The sequence below is a fragment of the Plecotus auritus genome (assembly GCF_963455305.1).
Source record: "Plecotus auritus genome assembly, chromosome: X".
Lineage (NCBI taxonomy): Eukaryota > Metazoa > Chordata > Mammalia > Chiroptera > Vespertilionidae > Plecotus > Plecotus auritus.
Genome location: NC_137784.1, coordinates 119,359,098 through 119,378,338, shown reverse-complemented (window position 1 = coordinate 119,378,338; position 19,241 = coordinate 119,359,098). Strand labels below are relative to the sequence as shown.

The 19,241-nt window shown below is 35.6% G+C and overlaps 1 protein-coding gene across 6 annotated transcripts in view; it reads left to right on the top strand.

Annotated features, from left to right (window-relative positions):
• Positions 1-19,051, top strand: part of ATP11C (ATPase phospholipid transporting 11C (ATP11C blood group)) — a 245,535-nt gene extending 226,484 nt beyond the window's left edge. Inside the window, exons 26-31 of one of the 6 annotated variants that reach the window (XR_013959813.1) lie at positions 1,537-1,602; positions 4,159-4,262; positions 6,844-6,997; positions 12,556-12,646; positions 13,323-13,427; positions 16,269-16,280. Coding sequence is in view for 5 of the 6 variants with exons in the window: in XM_080653847.1 (XP_080509973.1) it covers positions 1,537-1,602; positions 4,159-4,262; positions 6,844-6,997; positions 13,323-13,424 (426 nt within the window). In the remaining variant the exon portion in view is untranslated. Of the gene's footprint in view, positions 1-1,536; positions 1,603-4,158; positions 4,263-6,843; positions 6,998-7,116; positions 7,183-12,555; positions 12,747-13,322; positions 13,428-16,268 lie in introns of those variants that run through there. The other 5 variants (XM_080653847.1, XM_080653848.1, XM_080653851.1 and 2 more) reach the window with 5 other exon arrangements.
• The last annotated feature ends 190 nt before the right edge of the window (positions 19,052-19,241 follow it).

The following is a 19,241-nucleotide window of genomic DNA, read 5'->3' as shown; positions in this document are numbered from 1 at the left end:
AGGAGACACCTTAAGGGTGTGTTTTGAGGGGTTTGGAATGAGAGGTCCCCATGACCGGAGGGAAGGGCCACTGGGAAGTTGGGGAGGGAACAAGGAGCATCCTCCTTTTCCCTCAGCCAACCTGTAGAGAGAGAGAGAGAGACGAGAAAAGGTTCCAAGGTCGTCACCCTGAGACCTTTCCCGTGGAGTAGAGCAGAGTTTCCCCGCCAGGTACCTGGGCTTTCGTAGAACGTAGGACATGTAGCCGAGTAGACGGGAAACTCTGAGGCCCTTCCAGGTCAAGGGAATGATGGGGGTAGGGGGGTCGGGAAAGTCCCTGAAACTACCAGTGAGAAGGAAGCGACGAGATCACCACGTGTCCTGGTACAGCAGGGTTCGAGAGGTGTCTGGAGCGGGCCAATCAACTCAGAACCATACCACCGAGCAGGGCCAGAGCAGGAGTCAGAAGCTCGGGGCTAGGTTCGAGGATCTTCCACCTCTCCCAGGTTTCAGCACCAAATGAAAGATGAGACAGAGTGCCGAAAACCAGAACTACAGGCTTTATTAGAGGAGAAGGACCCTGCCGGGCTGTCTCGCAAGGGGAGAACAGGCACACTTGCAGAGGTGAACACGCCTTTTGAGGGGAAGAATGGGAAGGGATGGGCCTTAGGGTACTCGGCATGCGCTGATTGGTGGTTTCATATAAGGCACATGATTAGGCACTTAGGTACTTAGGAATCAAGAGCTTAGGGTATTTGGCAGGTGCTGATTGGTGGTTCAATGTATAGTCCATATAAGGTGCCTGGTTAGGTGCTCAGGAATGTCCAGGCCGCAGGTGCAGGTTACGTCATACTCCGTCCATCAGTTGGGGGAAGGGAGGATCTATCAAACATAATGCCCATGTATGATTTGATCAAATTCTTTCTTTGCTTCTATTAACCTTAATTTTTTGTTTTTATTTTTGAAAACCTTTTACATTTCATTTTCTGTTTTAATGTTATGCATTCAGATCTTGACATCATTTGGTAAGCATATGTGCCATTCATTGCCATCATTTGGATTTATACATGGTATCTGCTTTTCTTTGATGTGCACATGCTAACAGCTCTAATGTTTACAGCCAAAAATTAGACTGTTTTTAAAGTGTGAGTCCATTTGTCTGCATATTAGTCCTTAGTTCAGAGCTTTTGTTTTATATTATAGAAAAAGCCCATATCAATCTCTTTAGACATATGAATCATGCAATGACTTGTTTTTATGAACATTGTTAGTGGAATAGGGTTTTTTCTGCCTTTATTATAGCAGTGTTTTCCCTGTTTCATGCTGCTTGGAATAATGGAAATAAGTGCTACCAACCACAAATGTGGTGTGCCTGACCAAGAAAATTTACAGTCACAATTAAATTTAGCATTTTGGCCTGATCCTTTAACTTGATATTCCCCAAACAATTCATACAATACTTTTTTGCAGTTATACACAAGGTTATACTTGACTTTTATTTTTTATGCAGGCTTGTATATTCTTGGTAATTACTAATTAATTATTAATTTTTTTCAGGTGTATGGAAACTGGACTTTTGGAACTATTGTTTTTACAATCTTAGTATTCACTGTAACTCTGAAGGTTAGATTTTTATTTATTCAAGTATGTTTAACACCATTTTTATAATACTTTCTGGTCTTGTACTAATATTTCTTTTGTCTTCTAATCTTTAATTTTATTACGGTTATCATCCAAGTCTGAATGCTTACTAAAGTAATATGATATTAGAGATTTAGGCATTTGTATACTATTTGTGATTCATTTTTTAGTGTATGTTGTCTATCCTCTTTATTTTTTTTTAATTTTTTAATTCATACACCATACTTATGTCGGAAATCTGTTCCTTCTTTCCAGCTATTTTCAAGATGTTATAAGTGGTATATAATCAGACTGTCTGTGAGTGTGTTTTTCCATGTTAAGTACTTGAATATTTTTAAAGTTTTATATTTGTTTAAGAATGCCAGGCCTTAAATGAATTTGAGTACTTAAGACAGTTCAGCAAGATCTGTATGCAAAATAACTTGGTAGTGATGAAATTTTATATACTGTATTTATCACTGAAATTTATATTAGTGATCAAATGCATAAAAATATATAGCAGTTAACATACAAGAAGGGTAGTGTAGGCAAAATCATTGGCAGCCATGTAATAATGGCTTTGAAACCTTAAGGCTCATGAATTGGGACTGTCTTATAGTTGAAAAAATAATCCAATTCTTTTTTTTTTTTTTTTTTTTTTTTTTTTTTTTTTTTTTTTTTTTTTTAAATATATTTTATTGATTTTTTACAGAGTGGAAGGGAGAGGGATAGAGAGTTAGAAACATCGATGAGAGAGAAACATTGATCAGCTGTCTCCTGCACGCCCCCTACTGGGGATGTGCCCGCAACCAAGGTACATGCCCTTGACCGGAATCGAACCTGGGACCCTTCAGTCCGCAGGCCGACGCTCTATCCACTGAGCCAAACCGGTTAGGGCTAATCCAATTCTTTTGATGGTTCCAGTAATAAACACCTCACATGTAGTCCAAGAATGAGTGCCTTTAAATGAATTTCATTGTACCCAATAATCAGAACTAGAATTCAGAAGTGTAATAGACTTCTAATCATTTCCCCTCTAAAATTTAATTCCTGGTTAATTTCTTATACCAAAAAGAACTAACATATGTTTGCATCTACTATTTCAGTGATATATTAGGACTACCAAAAATGTTACAATTCATCTCAGTTTAGCTACTTAATAGCAGGGTGTAACCTTGGACAAGTGATTTGGTTTCTCAGTACCTCTATTTCCTCTTTTATAAAATGGAGATAAAAGTAGCATCTACCTCTCTTAGGATATTTTTGTGAGAAGTCAATTAATGATACATAAAGCATTTGCAATGGACGCTGGCACATAGAATGTGCTCAGTACAATAAATGTTAGTTGTTATTTATTACTATGATTTACAGGGTCATGATTTGAAATAGAAGCCTCCCCACCTGGCCTTGTGTGTGGACCCAGGGCTTCCAAGTGCCCTTCATAGTTAGAGTTGGCCTTACTGCAACATCTTTCACTAGTCCTTCAAAAGATATCCACTCCCTCTTCTTTGGATGGATATTATTGTAACATTTTCTCTGACAGCCCAGAGGATGAGAATTCAAGACTGGGCTATATTAACAATGTTCTCAACATCCTGTTTATGAGTGTGAAACTAACAGAGAGCTAAGGACCATGGTGTCACAAGAAGTATCAAAACTGAGATACCACCTCCTCTTTAATAATTCAATGCCCTGGATATTAATTCATGTGCCCCAGAAATTATAAGCAAGTGAAGTAGACTATACTTCCTTGTTTTTAGATTGCATTTGAAAATCCCAGTTCCACAATCTATAGGAACAATCAGCCCTGGCAGAAGCATGAAGGATTTTAATCTAAAGCAACTGAAAATGTTGTTAATTTAATAAAATAGGTAGGGGTTTTGCAATTGAAAGGCACATTACATAGTCAGACCCATGATCCATTGCTACATGATGCAGGCATATAGAGCTAGTTTCCTTTTTATTTAGTAAGCCCCTCACCCCCATCTTTGTTGTGCTTGAGCTATCAAGACTCTTTGTGTAGTTTGTTTACCCTTCCTAGATACCCCTTCCCTCTCCTGTTTTCAGTATACCTGCCTCCACCAGCTAGCCTTCTCCTTTTGCCGTAATCTCCCTGGCCACCACTACCTGAGGACTTGGGGCTCCAGACTCCTAGATGTTATCATTACCTCATTCTTTGCCCTTCTTTCACTAGTTGAGAACCGCTGCTGTAGAGCCTAAGACCATCAGAAAACAGAGACATTTACATTACGATTCATAACAGTAGCAAAATTACAGTTATGAAGTAGCAACGAAAATAATTTTATGGTTGGGGGTCACCACAACATGAGGAACTGTATTAAAGGGTCGCGGCATTAGAAAGGTTGAGAACCACTGCCCTAGCTCTTTGAAAATCCTAGATTATGTTCTCATTTTAGTTCCATTCTCTCCTGGAAGCCTGGCCCAAGCTAGGTGCTCCCGTACGTATCATATTGTATACAAGTTATCAGGTACCATAGTGTATTATAGCTTGGTACAGTCTGTACTCATCATGAAATCTCTTGTGTTGTATCTTTTCAGCTTGCCTTGGATACTCGTTTCTGGACATGGATAAATCACTTTGTGATTTGGGGTTCTTTAGCCTTTTATGTATTTTTCTCATTCTTCTGGGGAGGAATTATTTGGTAAGCAGCTGTATATATGTGAGTAATATGTAAATAGGAAAATAGGTATATGTATATATGCATTGTATATGCTTCCCCCCCCCAAAAAAAAAACAAACACCCCAATGAGATGGTGATTTTAAGATATAACCCTCTGAGTATTGAGTGGTATATATTCTATACACTAAATACATCTGTAGTGACATGAATGATAGCTATACTAGTATACCATAAAGAGAGAATAGGGCCCAAATAGATAATAATGTAGCTACTTTGTGTAGAATCTTTACAGGATGAGTACTTCCACTAGAAATCACATGGGAGGTCATGCTAGAAATTAGTTTCACTTCACAGAAAGGTGTTTACACACTTTCAAGTTGAAAGATTTGGCCAGGGACTACCAGAAGGGAGGTCTTTTGAGTAACTCATGAAGTATCCATACTTGCATTGGAAATCTCCCTGAAATAAGCAGTGTTACTGGCTAGTATTTAATATTGAGGATGTGCCATCTTATATAATCAAAAATTTTCAAAGTATAATTAATGTGGCTTCCCCTGATAATGATGTCAGCAGCAGAGAATATGGCTAGAGTAAGCCATAAAGATTCTAGGAGTATATATTTTCACTGGTTTGAGCAAAATCATACATACAAAACATTCCATGTTATCACAGAGATGTAAGGACCATGTTTTTGTCCCTTGAGACTTAATTAGAAGAAATTCTTACTGTTTTGAAAAGCTTTTCAAAATAAAGGCTTTAAGAAGTAAAAATATGAAACAACCCAATCACTTAGGGAAGTACTGCTCCATGTAAATGTGTAATTACAGCATATATTTGGTGCCTATATAGGTAATTACTGAAACGGTGAAGCTAAAGGAAGTTTCTATTTAGAAACAAAACAAAACAAATGAATCAAAGTTGATTAACCAAATATAATATGCAACTATAATTCTTACAGTACCATAATTCTATCTATGAATCTGTATAATCAGCATCTGAACTAATTATGCAAAATTTCCATAAGAACAAAATGTCTCACAAACTACTTTCTAACTCTTATCCTTATTGATTTAAATAAATCCTTTATGTGATTAAGACATCACCATACCTGTTTCAATTCATTAGAGGTACTTACTAAATATGAAATATGAATCTTTTCTTTTCTTGCCTATAGTGTTGTCCTTAAGTAGAACTGTCTAAGCTACTACATGAATATAAAATTTATACTATAAAGCAACCAGCAAATTGTGACGAGAAACCATGTGAAACTTCAGCTGAATGCTAGTTGCAGCTAATATCTCTGGACATGTTCAACCTTAAGGCATTGTAGTATACTCCTTTTGGGGGGAGTGGGCAGTAAGAATGATGATTTCTGAGCCCCAAACTCAATCCAGTAATATCTTCTGTGTTGTTGTTTTTTTACTGCTCCCCTGCAAAGCTCCATAGATGCCGAGGTAAAAAAAGAAAAATCTAGAGATATTAATCACAGAGTATTGTAGGTACTATGCAAAGGAATGCTTTGTGGCCAGCTGTCAGTTGTCTGCTGGAACCTTCTGGCTCAGTTAACTGTCTAAAAATTAGTCAGGATGCTTTTCAAAACTAGAGTCGGGGTAGAGCTCTGAAGAAGTTTTTTTCTGTATAGTAGGGACCCTAGAAAGCCTGTTAACCCAAGCCTTATAAATTACTCCACCTCACTGTTCTCATTTTTTATTCCTCAGTCTGGTCCTCTTATATAGAGCCACAAGCTTGATTTTATCATGTTTCATAAGAGAGCATAAATGTCAATTTTTAAAGGAGAATCCAGTTTGTCTTCAGTGAGCACTATGTGTGACCTAATAAATGGGACTAATCCAAGAATAGTCTGGTGTGAATCCCAACCTTGATTAGCCGTTCTGTGCTTTAGCTCAGGCAATAGAATAAAACTTGGTTGTGCTTCTCAGTAGCTACCTAACAGTTCAGTGGATGACTTGGAATGAAATCCAACATCAGAATGAGGGGTCCTCCTGGATTTTTGGGCACCAACGCTTATGTCCTTTTAGCAATATTCTGCTGTCTTGTCAACCTATTTGACTCACAGTAGTACTCAGTATATATTTGTGGATGAGAATTATAGAGTCCTCCCATTTGAGAGAGATAAGTTCTACAGTTCTTTTTGTATTTACATAGGGATTGGGGGGATTATACGAATGTATTTTAAAATTTGAACATAGAGCACAAATCCACTCTCATATTAACAAAACAGCCGAGTAAATAAAATACTATTTAACACAAAAATTAACTAACATTTTTCTTGCATATCTTTTGAGCTCCAGTATTTTCCAATGTAAATAAATATTTTCCAATTAGCAGCTTTAAAGTTGATTGCTGGGTTGTTTTAAAGTCAAGTGCTTTTTATTATCTTTTTCTTTTTTATTATAATTTCTTTTCAAACAGTTGATAAATGAAATCTGTTTATTACTTTAGAATGTTATAAAGAAATTTACTTTTATAATGTGAATAAGGAAAATTCCTTTTAAATACAAAAGACAGTTTCAATTACACTTCTGTTTCATAGGACAGTAACTAATTTGTTTTTCCATTATGTATTTTCTTTCCACTCTAGGCCTTTTCTCAAACAACAGAGAATGTATTTTGTATTTGCTCAAATGCTGTCTTCTATATCCACATGGTTGGCCATAGTTCTTCTAATATTTATCAGCCTTTTCCCTGAGATTCTCCTGATAGTATTAAAGAATGTAAGAAGAAGAAGTGCCAGGGTAAGAACTAAGTTTATATTACAAACTGATTTTTGGAAGGGGCTTCAATATCTGCCATGAAATAAAAATCTTATTTAGAAAATTACATTAGTTACAGCATGTTAAACCCCTCCTTACAGGTTCATCACTTAATTTCCTCTTCTGCATAAAAAGTATAGTAAAAACTTCGTTATCCAATACAGGTGGTAAGTAGTTTCCTTAATAGTGTTCTATGTGACCTTTAGTAATCCATATGGAGTATTACATATGCTCCATATGGAATTTTAAATGGAAAAATTATTTTTTTCTTTAGCCTAAAATTTTCACACCAGAAATTTCCACACCAACATTCCAGCTTTAACCTTAGATATTTCACTGTGGGTTGTTCAGAGATTTTTTTTTTTCAGTTGATAATCCCTATTTGCCTTTTTCAAAACTTTCCCTTTCCTTTAATTATAGTGCTGCTTAATCTCTGAGTTGCTTCTAGCCCTGTCTGTCCAGCAGTATAATTGAACCAAAGAAAATTTCCTGGATGTAGTTTCTACATCCTTACCCTCCTGAACACACTTGTAAAAATTCAAGATTGTTTTATAAGTGTGTTTTTATTGTTACTGCTTAAATTGTAACCTTTTGTGGAAATGAGAAGTTATTGCCCTCTGACAGCCTAATTGCTTGGTCCTGCATTGTCTGATATCTTTGAACATTTCTATAAAAGCCTTTATAGAGTGAAAGGGGTAGATTAGCCCGGGGGGAAATCTTCTGGCAAATTTTGACCAGCACGTTAATATGTCATTCCTGCCAACACTCTCATTTTGCCGAACAAAACCCCATTTCTGTCATATTGACACCAACTATATCTTATAGCCTCTCCCCCGCCCCCAGGCAACATTTTCGTGTAATTGTCTATATCTCCTGACCTATTTGATCAAATTTGCCAACCATTTTAGCCACAATACTGGTTTGTCTCGAATTTTTTTCTGGCCTATTGAATTGATAGAATCCAGTGGTTGTCATCATATGACATAGGGAACTAAAATAATTATAGTGGGAATATCTTCAGCAATTAGATATATAAAAGAGGAGCATCATTGTTACAACTCCGTATTGGCCCCAATCAAAAGCAAATAGACTACCAATGGCAAAAGCCACATTGATTCTTGGTACACAAGGCCAGTCAGTGTACAGTTAAGTGGTTAGAACTTGCTTTAATTCCCTGCTTCTGCATGCCTTATGGGTAGAACTGGACACAATAATGTTAACCTAGCTAAGACTGACTTGGTCTGTTTTTTAATCTTTCCAGTAGACCCCTGACTAACTTCCTTTAGCCTGGCATTTAGTCTTAGTATGGGAAAGTAACATTTACTTGTATTATTATACCTTAATATCAGTTGAACAGGGGTAAAATAGTTTGATATAATAGGTTCCTCCCAAAATGGCTCAAGTGGCAATTTAAATAAAGCCAAATAAAAAATGTCACAATAATAAATGGTTTTGTGCCTTGTTATAATAGAGAATTTGTCTGGGAAGAATCTCTTGTGTTGTTCTTCCATTCTCCTTATTTGGAAGTATACTTTTGGGTGCTCCTAAATGTTTTTCTTATTTGGGGTAGTGGAGCTCATACTAAATAATGGCTCACACCCAGCTTCATGTTCTAAAGACGTTATAAAAATCTTCAGAAATCCAAACCTTCAAACGTATTATCTTATCCTCTTCTTTAGGCCCTTTCTTTAAAAAAATTACTTAGGTGATGAGAGCTACTAACCGACATAAAAAATTAGATACTGGCTGAAGGTGACTTTTATATAAATTAGATGGATATTAAATGGAGGAATTCTATAAAGCAGTCATAGATAAAGACTAGAACATTCCTAACTTCTGTTGAAAGCATGCAATTCTGGGACTGCAGCCCTGTTTACATAGCAAGCATAGAATGTTGCTAGGGGTTCAGCATGAAATCTGTTTGCCATGGGTGGAAGAATTCTAGTGTCTGTGCTGTAGCTTGGCATGCTGATGTGCTAGAATGACGAGGAGAATTTCCATAATCACATTCATTCATTCATTCATTCATTCATTCATTCTTACCTTCATTGAACCAATGAACATGTTGAACCACCTAATGATGAACATCTCTCTTTATATGCAATGTCTGAAAGACTAAATGGTTTCAAACACTATGTGATTTTGAGAGTTGCAGATGAGACAGAATGTTGTGGGCACTCAACAGTGCTGCAACTTCTTTTTCCTTGTGAGAAAATGCAAGAGCAAAGTAGTGCATATGAATGCATAAAGGCCAACTAAAACATGGCAGCCATGGTTATTCTGATAAGTCACATGTTTACATAAGGCACAATTTGGCTATATCAAAGAGGCAGAGCCCACTTCTAAGATAAAGGAGAAAGAATCTCTTAATGACCAACAGTCTGCCATCTGGGTGACTTACTACTTTGTTCAATATCCTTTGTTAAGGCATTGGCCTCATTTTAAAGAGAAAAAAAATATTCTTTTACACTAGTTTGGCCTCACACCTGACACACTCCTTAATGGGATAAAGGATGTGTCCCTACCTATAAATAGAAGATTCTTTGACCACCAACCAGTAAGCATCTTGGTACTTTGTACACACTACCAGAAATGCCTATGGCAAGTAGGCTTACAGTGCTATCCTCATGTTGGTATTGGCCAATATGAAGGGAATTTAGCAGTGGGTAGTGAAAATATCTCCATGACCTTAGAGAAAGCAGCTAAGACATTTACATGTAACAATTGCAGAAGCAGCCTTCTGGTGACTTCCATTCCCTGAGGGTCCACTCTAAGTTAGCTACTATACTAGGTGTTGGTAATTCAGGCATGAATCAGAGGAGGTCCCGGTCATAAAGAGTCTCATTCTAATTAAGTTATAAAGTGGATTCATGTGATATAAATCAGAATAGTAGACTAAGTGATATGGCTTGATTTAAGACAACTGAGGTATTTCAGTGTCTGCATCACTACCTCCTGAAGCCACCACAGCCAAGTTCTGCCATGGCAGTAGCATTGTAAAGAATTATGCTATATTCAAAAAGGTGAAGGGATTGAGTACAGAATAGTTATGGGATGTAAAGTACAGCATAGGGAATATAGTCAATAATATTCTAATAACTGTGTATGGTGTCAGATAGGTACTAGATTTATCAGGGTGATAACTTTGTAAGTTATATAATTGTCTAATCACTGGGTTGTGTACCTGAAACTAATATAATGTTGGATGCCAAGTGTAATAGAAAAATAAAAAATAATTTTTTAAAAGGTGAGGATAAAAAGGAATTCTATCTTCAGAATAGGTTCCCTAAGTAATTTAAATCAAGGATCTGGTTAAGCTATATATTCCTCAGCTATATTTTCAGCAATATGCTTAGTTTCTTAAGCTAAAATTCCATCATTAAGGATCATAGGCCTTTTCTGTTGCTTATAAATCAGCAAAGCTGCACTGCCATACTGCTGACAGTTTGTAATGAAACTACTATTGAGCACTGAACAGTGGAGCAGCAGGATAACATTTCGAACTTTAAAGTTTAGGATTTGGGGTATTTCAAAAAATTGTGTTCCCCTCTGAACACAATTGTTGGGCTATCTCTCAGTCAGTGAAATATATCTAGACTTTCTGGCCAAGTAAGAAATACCACTTCCCATTTCCAATGGAGGAATTTCCACATATAAGTTTTCCCATGTAAACCACAACAATCAAAAGGAAGGCTTGACTTTGCCTACTAGACACAGGGACACTATAATCCAATGGGAAGGGACCCAGCAACAAGGTGAAGCCTAGCATGGGATGTCTGCACAAACAAAAATAAATACTCCATTATGAAGGGAGCTCTTTCAGAGTGGAAGACAGGAAAAGGAAGAATGTCAGCTACCTGAGCAAAATTCCCAGAGAAAGCACTTTGAAATTTTTGGAAAATGTAATTTATCCTTGTAATAACAATAGTGACAATCATGATTACTATTGAAATGCTGACAGTCACATACACCCATTGGTTCTGAGGAAAATAACACTGTGAACTAGGTTAGACAAAAATAAAGTTGAATCTTAACGTCATGGCTATTGAGATGGACCTTTATGCATTGGCCTCTTTGCCATACTGCTAACTGAGCTGGTGTCAAAGCTCTGTAGATGACTGCAAAGGAATGTGGAAATTTCATTCTGTTTCAGCTCATTATCTCTAGTCCTCTCACCTCTCTCCCCTACCAATTGCTAGCTATATCAATTTGATTGTTTTAGATATATTTTCCATGCTCTCTACTGCCTTCTGTACTTTCATATTTCCTTTTTTCCCATTATAAAGTAACCGAATGTATAAACTACTAAATTTTATGATTCATAGAAATAATTTTATCTTCAATGGTTGGATACAAGGTTTTGAGTACACCAAAATATGCTTGTCATTACAGTCTTAAGTAGATAGGCTTGTATATTAAACATGGGGGTGAGGGACTTGGTATCATGTTAATCTTGTAAGGTTTTTGCCCACAAAATAGAAGACAAAGCAACTTTTAAGAAAAAATTTATAAACTAATATTTCTCTAGCTTTATCCATTTATAATTTGCATGTTACCAACTTTATTTAAGGTAAAATATGAACAGGAAAAATGTAGTAATTTTAAAACATGTATTTGCCTTTAAAGTTTGTTTATTAGATTCTGCTGGATACGTGTGTTACTTTAACTGGTATCTTTTTTAAGCCTATTTTCATTAGTCACTATGTAGATGATATGGGTAATTAGCAGCATTGTTAAATTTATCCCTGTAGTTGACTACTCATCTTCTGTTTGCCTTGGGCAATGCCAAAACCAAGTCTCTAACTTCAGGCATACAATAAGAAAGAAAAACATAACCTTTTAGGTTTTCTGATTAAACTATATCAACGCTTGCTTTTTCTAGGTGTTTTAAAGGAAAATTTTATAGCTCTTTAGCCTACCCTTTTAAAGAGGGCTCTGTAAGAAAAAGGAAGAAACCCATCAAATTATGTTAGAATAAATGTAGTAAAGCACTAGCCCAGAGACAAATGATTCTAAAGTGTGGTTTTATCAAATCTTTTCCCACTGTGCTTGTTTTGATTAGGTTTTTAACCTGCAGCTGCCCAAAGGCAGTCAGTCCCTTCATATTGTATCTGTGTGATTGTATAAGGGAGCTAGTCACTTCAAAGTAGGTTGGTGATGCAGCCTGGACATAGCTCTCCAACCAGTGGATTTTGAACAGTGTAGCTTAGTGAAATAATGATTGGAGATAAGCCTTATTTCAATGAGAAGCATATTTTTAAATTATTTTATTCAAAATAATCAATTTTCCCATTAACTAAACAATTTTAAATTCATATACAGAGAAGTAGTAGTTTGCACATATAATAGACTACTCCTAACTCTAATTCTACTTTTACTTGTAACGTCTTCAATACTAACATGTCATTTCGACTTCTAATTCTCAGGGTTTCTTTTTAAATGTCTTACATTTCAGAGAATATTTACTTTTTTTTTTTTTGGTTTCTGCATTTCTCTTTTTTCTACTGCAATTTTCCACCTTTTGTGCAATTGTGAACAAGGTAACGAAACGCCTCCCTTCCTCAGGAACATCTACTATCTTCATGCTTTCTCAAACTTCCAGCAATCACAGTTTCTCTTGGAGTGAATAAGGTGATTTCCTTTCTTAATGTACCAACTTGCTTGCATTTTCATTTGCTTGACACCATTTTCTGGTTCTCTATGAAAAATTACTTCTCACGACTCATTTTTATATCTTCTACTGACACTTAAAAGAGTATTTTGTCATTTTCCTTTAATCATTTGTTCATCTTCTCAAATTGTCACACTGGACAGGAAATTATTTCAAAAACTTGGACAGTAAGTCTCTGGTCCTGTTGATTCCTACTGTTTAATAGAAGCCACGGCGTGTTAGAGTAATCAGTTCACCAACACAGGACTGTTTTGTACAATTTCTCTTTGTTCGGTACACTGACAGCACTGCCACAACTCTCAGAGGTGTTCACCAAAAGGATGGTATGGTTTACTAATCAAAATATATTGACTCATCTACCACATAACCTACCAGTATCATTTCAAAAACCCAAGTTTGGCACATATTACTAATATCTGTATACTTCTACCATGAAAACAATTCAATTCAAGTTGGACACTTTCTTAGGCCTTTAAATGTATTTATTTAAATGTTATGCATTTGTAATACTGTAATCATTTGTACTTTTGGCCAGAAGAGTTAGTCTATAGAAAGTGATTTTTTTTCTACATTTTTATCACCAGGTAGGTTAACCAATCTTCAAATCCTTTAAGTATCTTTACCTCACTATTACAGAGAAATCTGAGCTGTAAAAAGGCATCTGACTCATTATCCGCCAGACCTTCAGTCAGACCTCTTCTTTTACGAACATTCTCAGACGAATCTAATATATTGTAACAGGTACCTAGTGTTAAGTGGGCTGGCTTTAAAGAAAAAGATTAACAGCATTATAAAGAAAAAAAATGAAACTATCACTCTCTAAATTTTTTCTGTTGTTGGTGTGGTGAACTTTATATTATTCTTTGCTAAAATATAAAGATGCATTACTTGGAATATGTGGAAATATGTATTTTAAATTTGCTACCCGCCCCCCCAAATAAAATTTTAGGCATTTTCCAGAGCTGAAGGGTAATACAATATATTTAATTTGTAAGGGGCAAATAGTCATGGCAGTGCCATCATATGAAAATGCTCAATAGTAATCAAGAAATATAATTTTGATTTTAAAATGTGTTTGGAAAATTGAAAAGAAATATTCCAAAATTGCATCTGTATAATATCAAGTCAGTTTAGCATTGCATGTTCTTTTGGGAATTATGTGAGAATAATTCAATGTGTTTGTATCTCCATGTGCTGTGTCTGTGTGTTTGCAGGTTTAAACTTAATGTCCTTGTAAATGTCTGATTCCCAAATACATATTAATGAGCCAGTCTAATCACTTTTAATGTCAAGTTTTATTCAAGCTAAATGTTTCAACTTTCAGAGGTAGTAAAATCTTTCCTAGCCATTCAGGGGGGTGCTACCCTAATTATATAAAATGCTTCATTTTTTCTAAAAATGAGTAAATTCATTTTATATCATTCTTTCATTTGCCCAAAAACTATTTGGGAATATATATGCTAAGGGAGGAATCCTTGAATTTGGAATGACTCTTCCATGTGTATTTTGTTTCCCACTGCAGGGGCCTCTGTTACCCCAGAGTCCCAGACCTTTAATAGGTCTTTTATCCATTTATGGAAATTTAGAGTAATTCATGAATGAAGTTTACAAGCTTGTCAGCTTAGAAACAACTCTGTACAGCTTAGGGCAGGGCTGTCTTTCATGCACACATAAAAATGAATGATCATCATGAAAGAAATTGCAAGTCAGTTCGTTTTGAAGCTAAGAATTGTAAATCCACCTCATAGGCCCACTCTTTTGTTAGCTATCAACTGCCCCACAGTCCATCAAAGGATAAATATTGAATGAATGGATTGATTCCATTGGTTCTTCTGCATCTGCTGTGTTTTTTTGGAAGCTGACTAATTTTGCCTCTGTCAGCATCTCCCTCGCCCAACCCCCATTTTGAGCAAACTCACCTGCTTATATTTTCCCTCAGTGATGAATCTGCTTCCCAGTAGCCTTCAAAGTTTTTTACCCCTTTGTCCCAGATAGCCTTGTCCTAAGCTGTGTGGTGCATTTTAGCTATACTGTTTCCAGATAATTTTGTATCCCCCTGGATGGCTTTCTTTAGCTTGGTCTGTGGTTTGGGGGATTGGCTGGGTAGCAGACACTGCTACTGCTTTTGGACTCTCCAGGGCTTTAACTCCTACAGTGCCTAATATAGAGCTGAGGAAGTTATAGCTTTTAAGCAATTGTTTTATTTTCATGTAAATTTCTTCCAGGAATTTATATTCATGTGGAATTAGTTCTCCTCCCAGGAAAATATTTGGCAGATTAATTTAGCCCCACTGAATTTGTCCCTTGGTTGATAAGGTAACATCTTTTACAAGTTCTCAATGTGAATAGCAATCTTATTTTCGTTAGTCACCATAACCCTATCTGAAAAATTAACATGAGAATATGGAACATAAAAAGAAATAGAAGGTACTCTGGAGGACTTCTAGTCCAGCCATGCTGAGGAAGATGCACAAAGAAAATAGCATACCTCTTTAAAGCCTTCCACTACTCAGGTTTAAAAAGGTTAGATTTTAGAGTAGAGAAACAAAGTTAATCTCCCTCCCATGACATAGGGCTTCTACTTTTCAACGTACTTGATTTACACTCAGTTATCCGTTGTCCTGTCATGCCCCATCCCACTCATAGCATTTGATGATATTTAGAGGACAGAAAATAATCTATAATTTTTTAGGGATATTTCTCTTTTTTATTTCCTAAAAAGATAATGAATAAGAAAAACAAGAGTCATTTGACCCTTAGATACATCCTCTACCAAAAAGAAAATTAACTTCACCCTGGCTGGTGTAGGACAGTGGTTAGAGTGTCAGCCTGTGCACCAGAGGGTCTCAGATTCGATTCCCAGTCAAGGGCATGTACCCGGGTCACATGTGGGAGGCAACCAATTGATGTGTCTCTCTACTCCCCTTCTCTCTCCCCCACCCCCTCCCTTTCATTCTCTCTCTAAAAATCAATGGAAAAAAATATCTCACTCTTTGGGAGAGGATTAAAAAAAGAAAATTAACTTCAACATTATAAGGAGGAAACATGTTTCTTTTAATAAAGTACTTTAACAGCAGTCTTTCAAAACAATGTATCTTCAGATATTCTGTCAAATTTTGCACATCCAAAAAACCAGTAATTTGTTCATTCATTCAGCATGTCCTGAGAATCTGCTATGTGCCAGATACTGTGCTAGGTGCTGAAGATAGAAAGATAAATAAAATGTCCCTGTTCTCAAGGAGCTTATGGGCTACAGGAAGGGATCTTGGTGAGGTAAGCCTCTGCTATGGTAGATAGTCCTAGTGATAACAACTATTAGGAGAACCCTGGAGCAATCCAAAAGCAAAAAGCAAGTCTGAATCTTACTCAGCTGACAAATGATTAAATCATTAAAAACTGGTTATTGTGTCACTCTTTCTTTTTCCCTGCATGTGAATAAAACTTGGCACTTTGTTAAGACAGTCGCTTTACTCTCATAACAAAATTTACTACTTGACTTATTTTTGAAAATGCTATACAGATGGTTTTACATTGTTATTATTAAAATAAACCTTTTAACTGTGTATATTTTAAATTTTTCAGAATCAGAATCTTGAACTGCCTATGTTATTGTCCTACAAGCATATTGACAGTGGTTACAGCTAAAAAAGAAAGCATGAAGAAACAACTACAAAAAGTTAATCATCTCAGGATACTCAATATGCAACAAACTAAAAAACTCTCTTATGTCTAGGGTTCAGAATAAATGTCCATTAAAATACCAAATGACTGTTGTAAGCATTTACAGTTATTGTAACTAGCCATTATGGCCAAAGCTCTACGTTATAAATTATATGAAAGTTGAAAGCAAAAATATTTACAATTTCTGGCTTTAGATAGAATAATATAATTACCAAGTGGGTGTTCTTTTAACCCATGAATTTTGTGAATGGATTTAAATAGAATAGTATAAAAATAGAAGTCATGCAATGGGAATGAATAGATTTTGCTAATATTTCTTTTTCTGCCTGGCGGAAGAAATCAGCTGTTTGGATCACTCTTGTTCCTGCTGAATGATGATCTTAAATTATTTTTTCAACACATGAAAGGAATACTTGAAAGTATAAGAAGACTAAATGATATCAACGCATCAGATAGAATGGTTAATCTTTTCTGTTTACCCACATGCTAATTTTGTCTTAATAGAATATCCTTGACAAGAAATGAACACTTACGTGGAAATAGCGTTAGTCCTGGGTGTTTTCGTGAGAATAAAAAATTATTTTATTTAATTTTATTTTTGTTCTTCTGAATAAACCCCAAGTAATGGGTGTTTGGCTATTAGATTTGAAAATAAAACATTTCCAATCACTTAGTAGCCCCTCAAAATACTTCACATATAATAGATTTTCCCCATATTTTGCTAGGATCTGAGGTAAGGGGGACCAAACCACAGTTACGTAAAAGTAAAGGGCATTCTGAACATCAGTCTTTTATGACTTTGTGTAGAGAGGAAATAAGAATAGCTTCTTTCAAACTTAATGGTTTTTATTTGAAAGAAGCTACACATTTGCATATATGCAGTGCTTTTTTTTTTTAACTTGCCAATTTGGGAGGGAAGGATCCATCCCAGGATGGTGTTTCAGCATGCAGAGCCATAACTGAACATATATGCTGTCTCTCTTAGCAAACTTGGCTGGGTAATGGTCTAACTCTAAATCATGAGATTCACATTGGTAAAGTCCTCAACTTACTGGGCTAGAAGGAGGTTTTATCCTGTTAATGAATCCACTTAAAACGTAAAACTTGAAATATCTTTATTACATGGTAAAATTAAACATATTTGGGGGGATATAAATTACTTCATTTGACTACTAGATTAAAATGGTCTTTTAAAAAGTGTTTTCATACCACTTTCCATTTTTGGTTGTCTTTTCTGGCATGCCTGTACTATTATTAGTGTCATATTGTACCTTTTTGGAAAAGTATTGGATTCAATCTGTTCCAATGTATTTATATAGTCCATATGGCACATTTGATTCTTCCATGTACATTTTGTGTTAATATTTAAGTATAATTTTTCTTAACTTCTATAAGGACATATTCACTTATCAGAACCATTCCATCATTACATTTTATTATTTCCTTTATTGTCATCTCTCAGTATTATTTTTGAGTATTTTCATTCACACCTTACCAGGTAGCCTGTATTTGAGGTAGTCTGCTGAAAACAGTCATGTATTCTTTCCCTATTCCAAAGAGCCAAAAATTCAGACCCAGGAAAGCTTATATTTTATTTTCTTTTAAGAACTACTTTAAAAAAATTTTTTAATTGATTTTTTTTAGAGAGGAAGGGAGGGAGAGGAGAGAGAGAGAGAGAGAAATGAATGTGAGAGCAAGACATCAATCTGCTGCCTCCTGCATGCCCCCCTACCGGGGATCAAACCCAGGCACAGGAATCAAACCGGCAACCTTAAGGTGCATGGGACGATGCCCCCAACTGAGCCATATTGCCAGGGCTTGTTTTTATAGTTGTTGCTGTATTGTTATTGTTTTATGTAAGAACTATAGGGACTGTGAATACAAATGAGAGAGCCACAATGGACAGTCTTGTTTAATGCAGAACCATTGGAGATATGACATAATCAGAATATCTGTGGTAGTGGAAATATAACTGGTAGTATATAAAATTTCTTGCAGGCAGGAAGAAACATGAGTAAGGGAGATTTAGAATCATGTCTCAGCTACACATTACACTGCAGTTCAAATTCACAAAGGCGGTGATGTTTAATATCATGGTTTAGATCCTTGAGAGGGACCTTACTTTCCTTTTTGAAAGACATGATATTAATGACCTAAAAAATTGGCTAGTGTGGGGTTAACAAATGGAATAACTTGAAGTAAGTTATCCAGTATGCCCAGCACTATAATCTACCTTATTTTATGACAGGAGAAAATGTAACACTAGGATCATATTACATAATTTGAATAATTTTGAACTATCGAAATGTCCTTGTAATTTCATAACTGTTGTCAATTGTTTGAGGATGTTACCTACTAATCTGAAAAAATAAATTCAATACCTACCACATTTACACCAGCAACAGTATAAATGCAAGCATAAATTTGCAAAATTCATAATTTAGTGATAAAATTTTTTAATAACATGCAGTATATAAATGTGCAGATTTTATGCAAATGTTGACAAAATCATTTTTCAGCTTGCAAAATGGGACTGCAATATGACATTTTTCACTTAAGCAATTTTTTACATCTACGTTGTTGCTTTCTATAATGAATGTGAATGCCATCTTTTATGAATGCAATTTTTTCATTACAAAAATTTTGTTTGATCTAATCAATAAACTTTGGTTTGATATGATTGATATTTTAGCCTCTTTTCTGGAAACATCTCAGTTTGACATAACAATATGGAATGGAGGGGGTTGATGGGGAGAAAGGAGGACATATGTAATACTGTCAATAGTAAAGTGTAAAAAAAACAATATGGAAGCAGCTTGGATAAGTTTCTAATCTCTTTGTACAAGTCACAAAAGATTGACCATTTATATATGT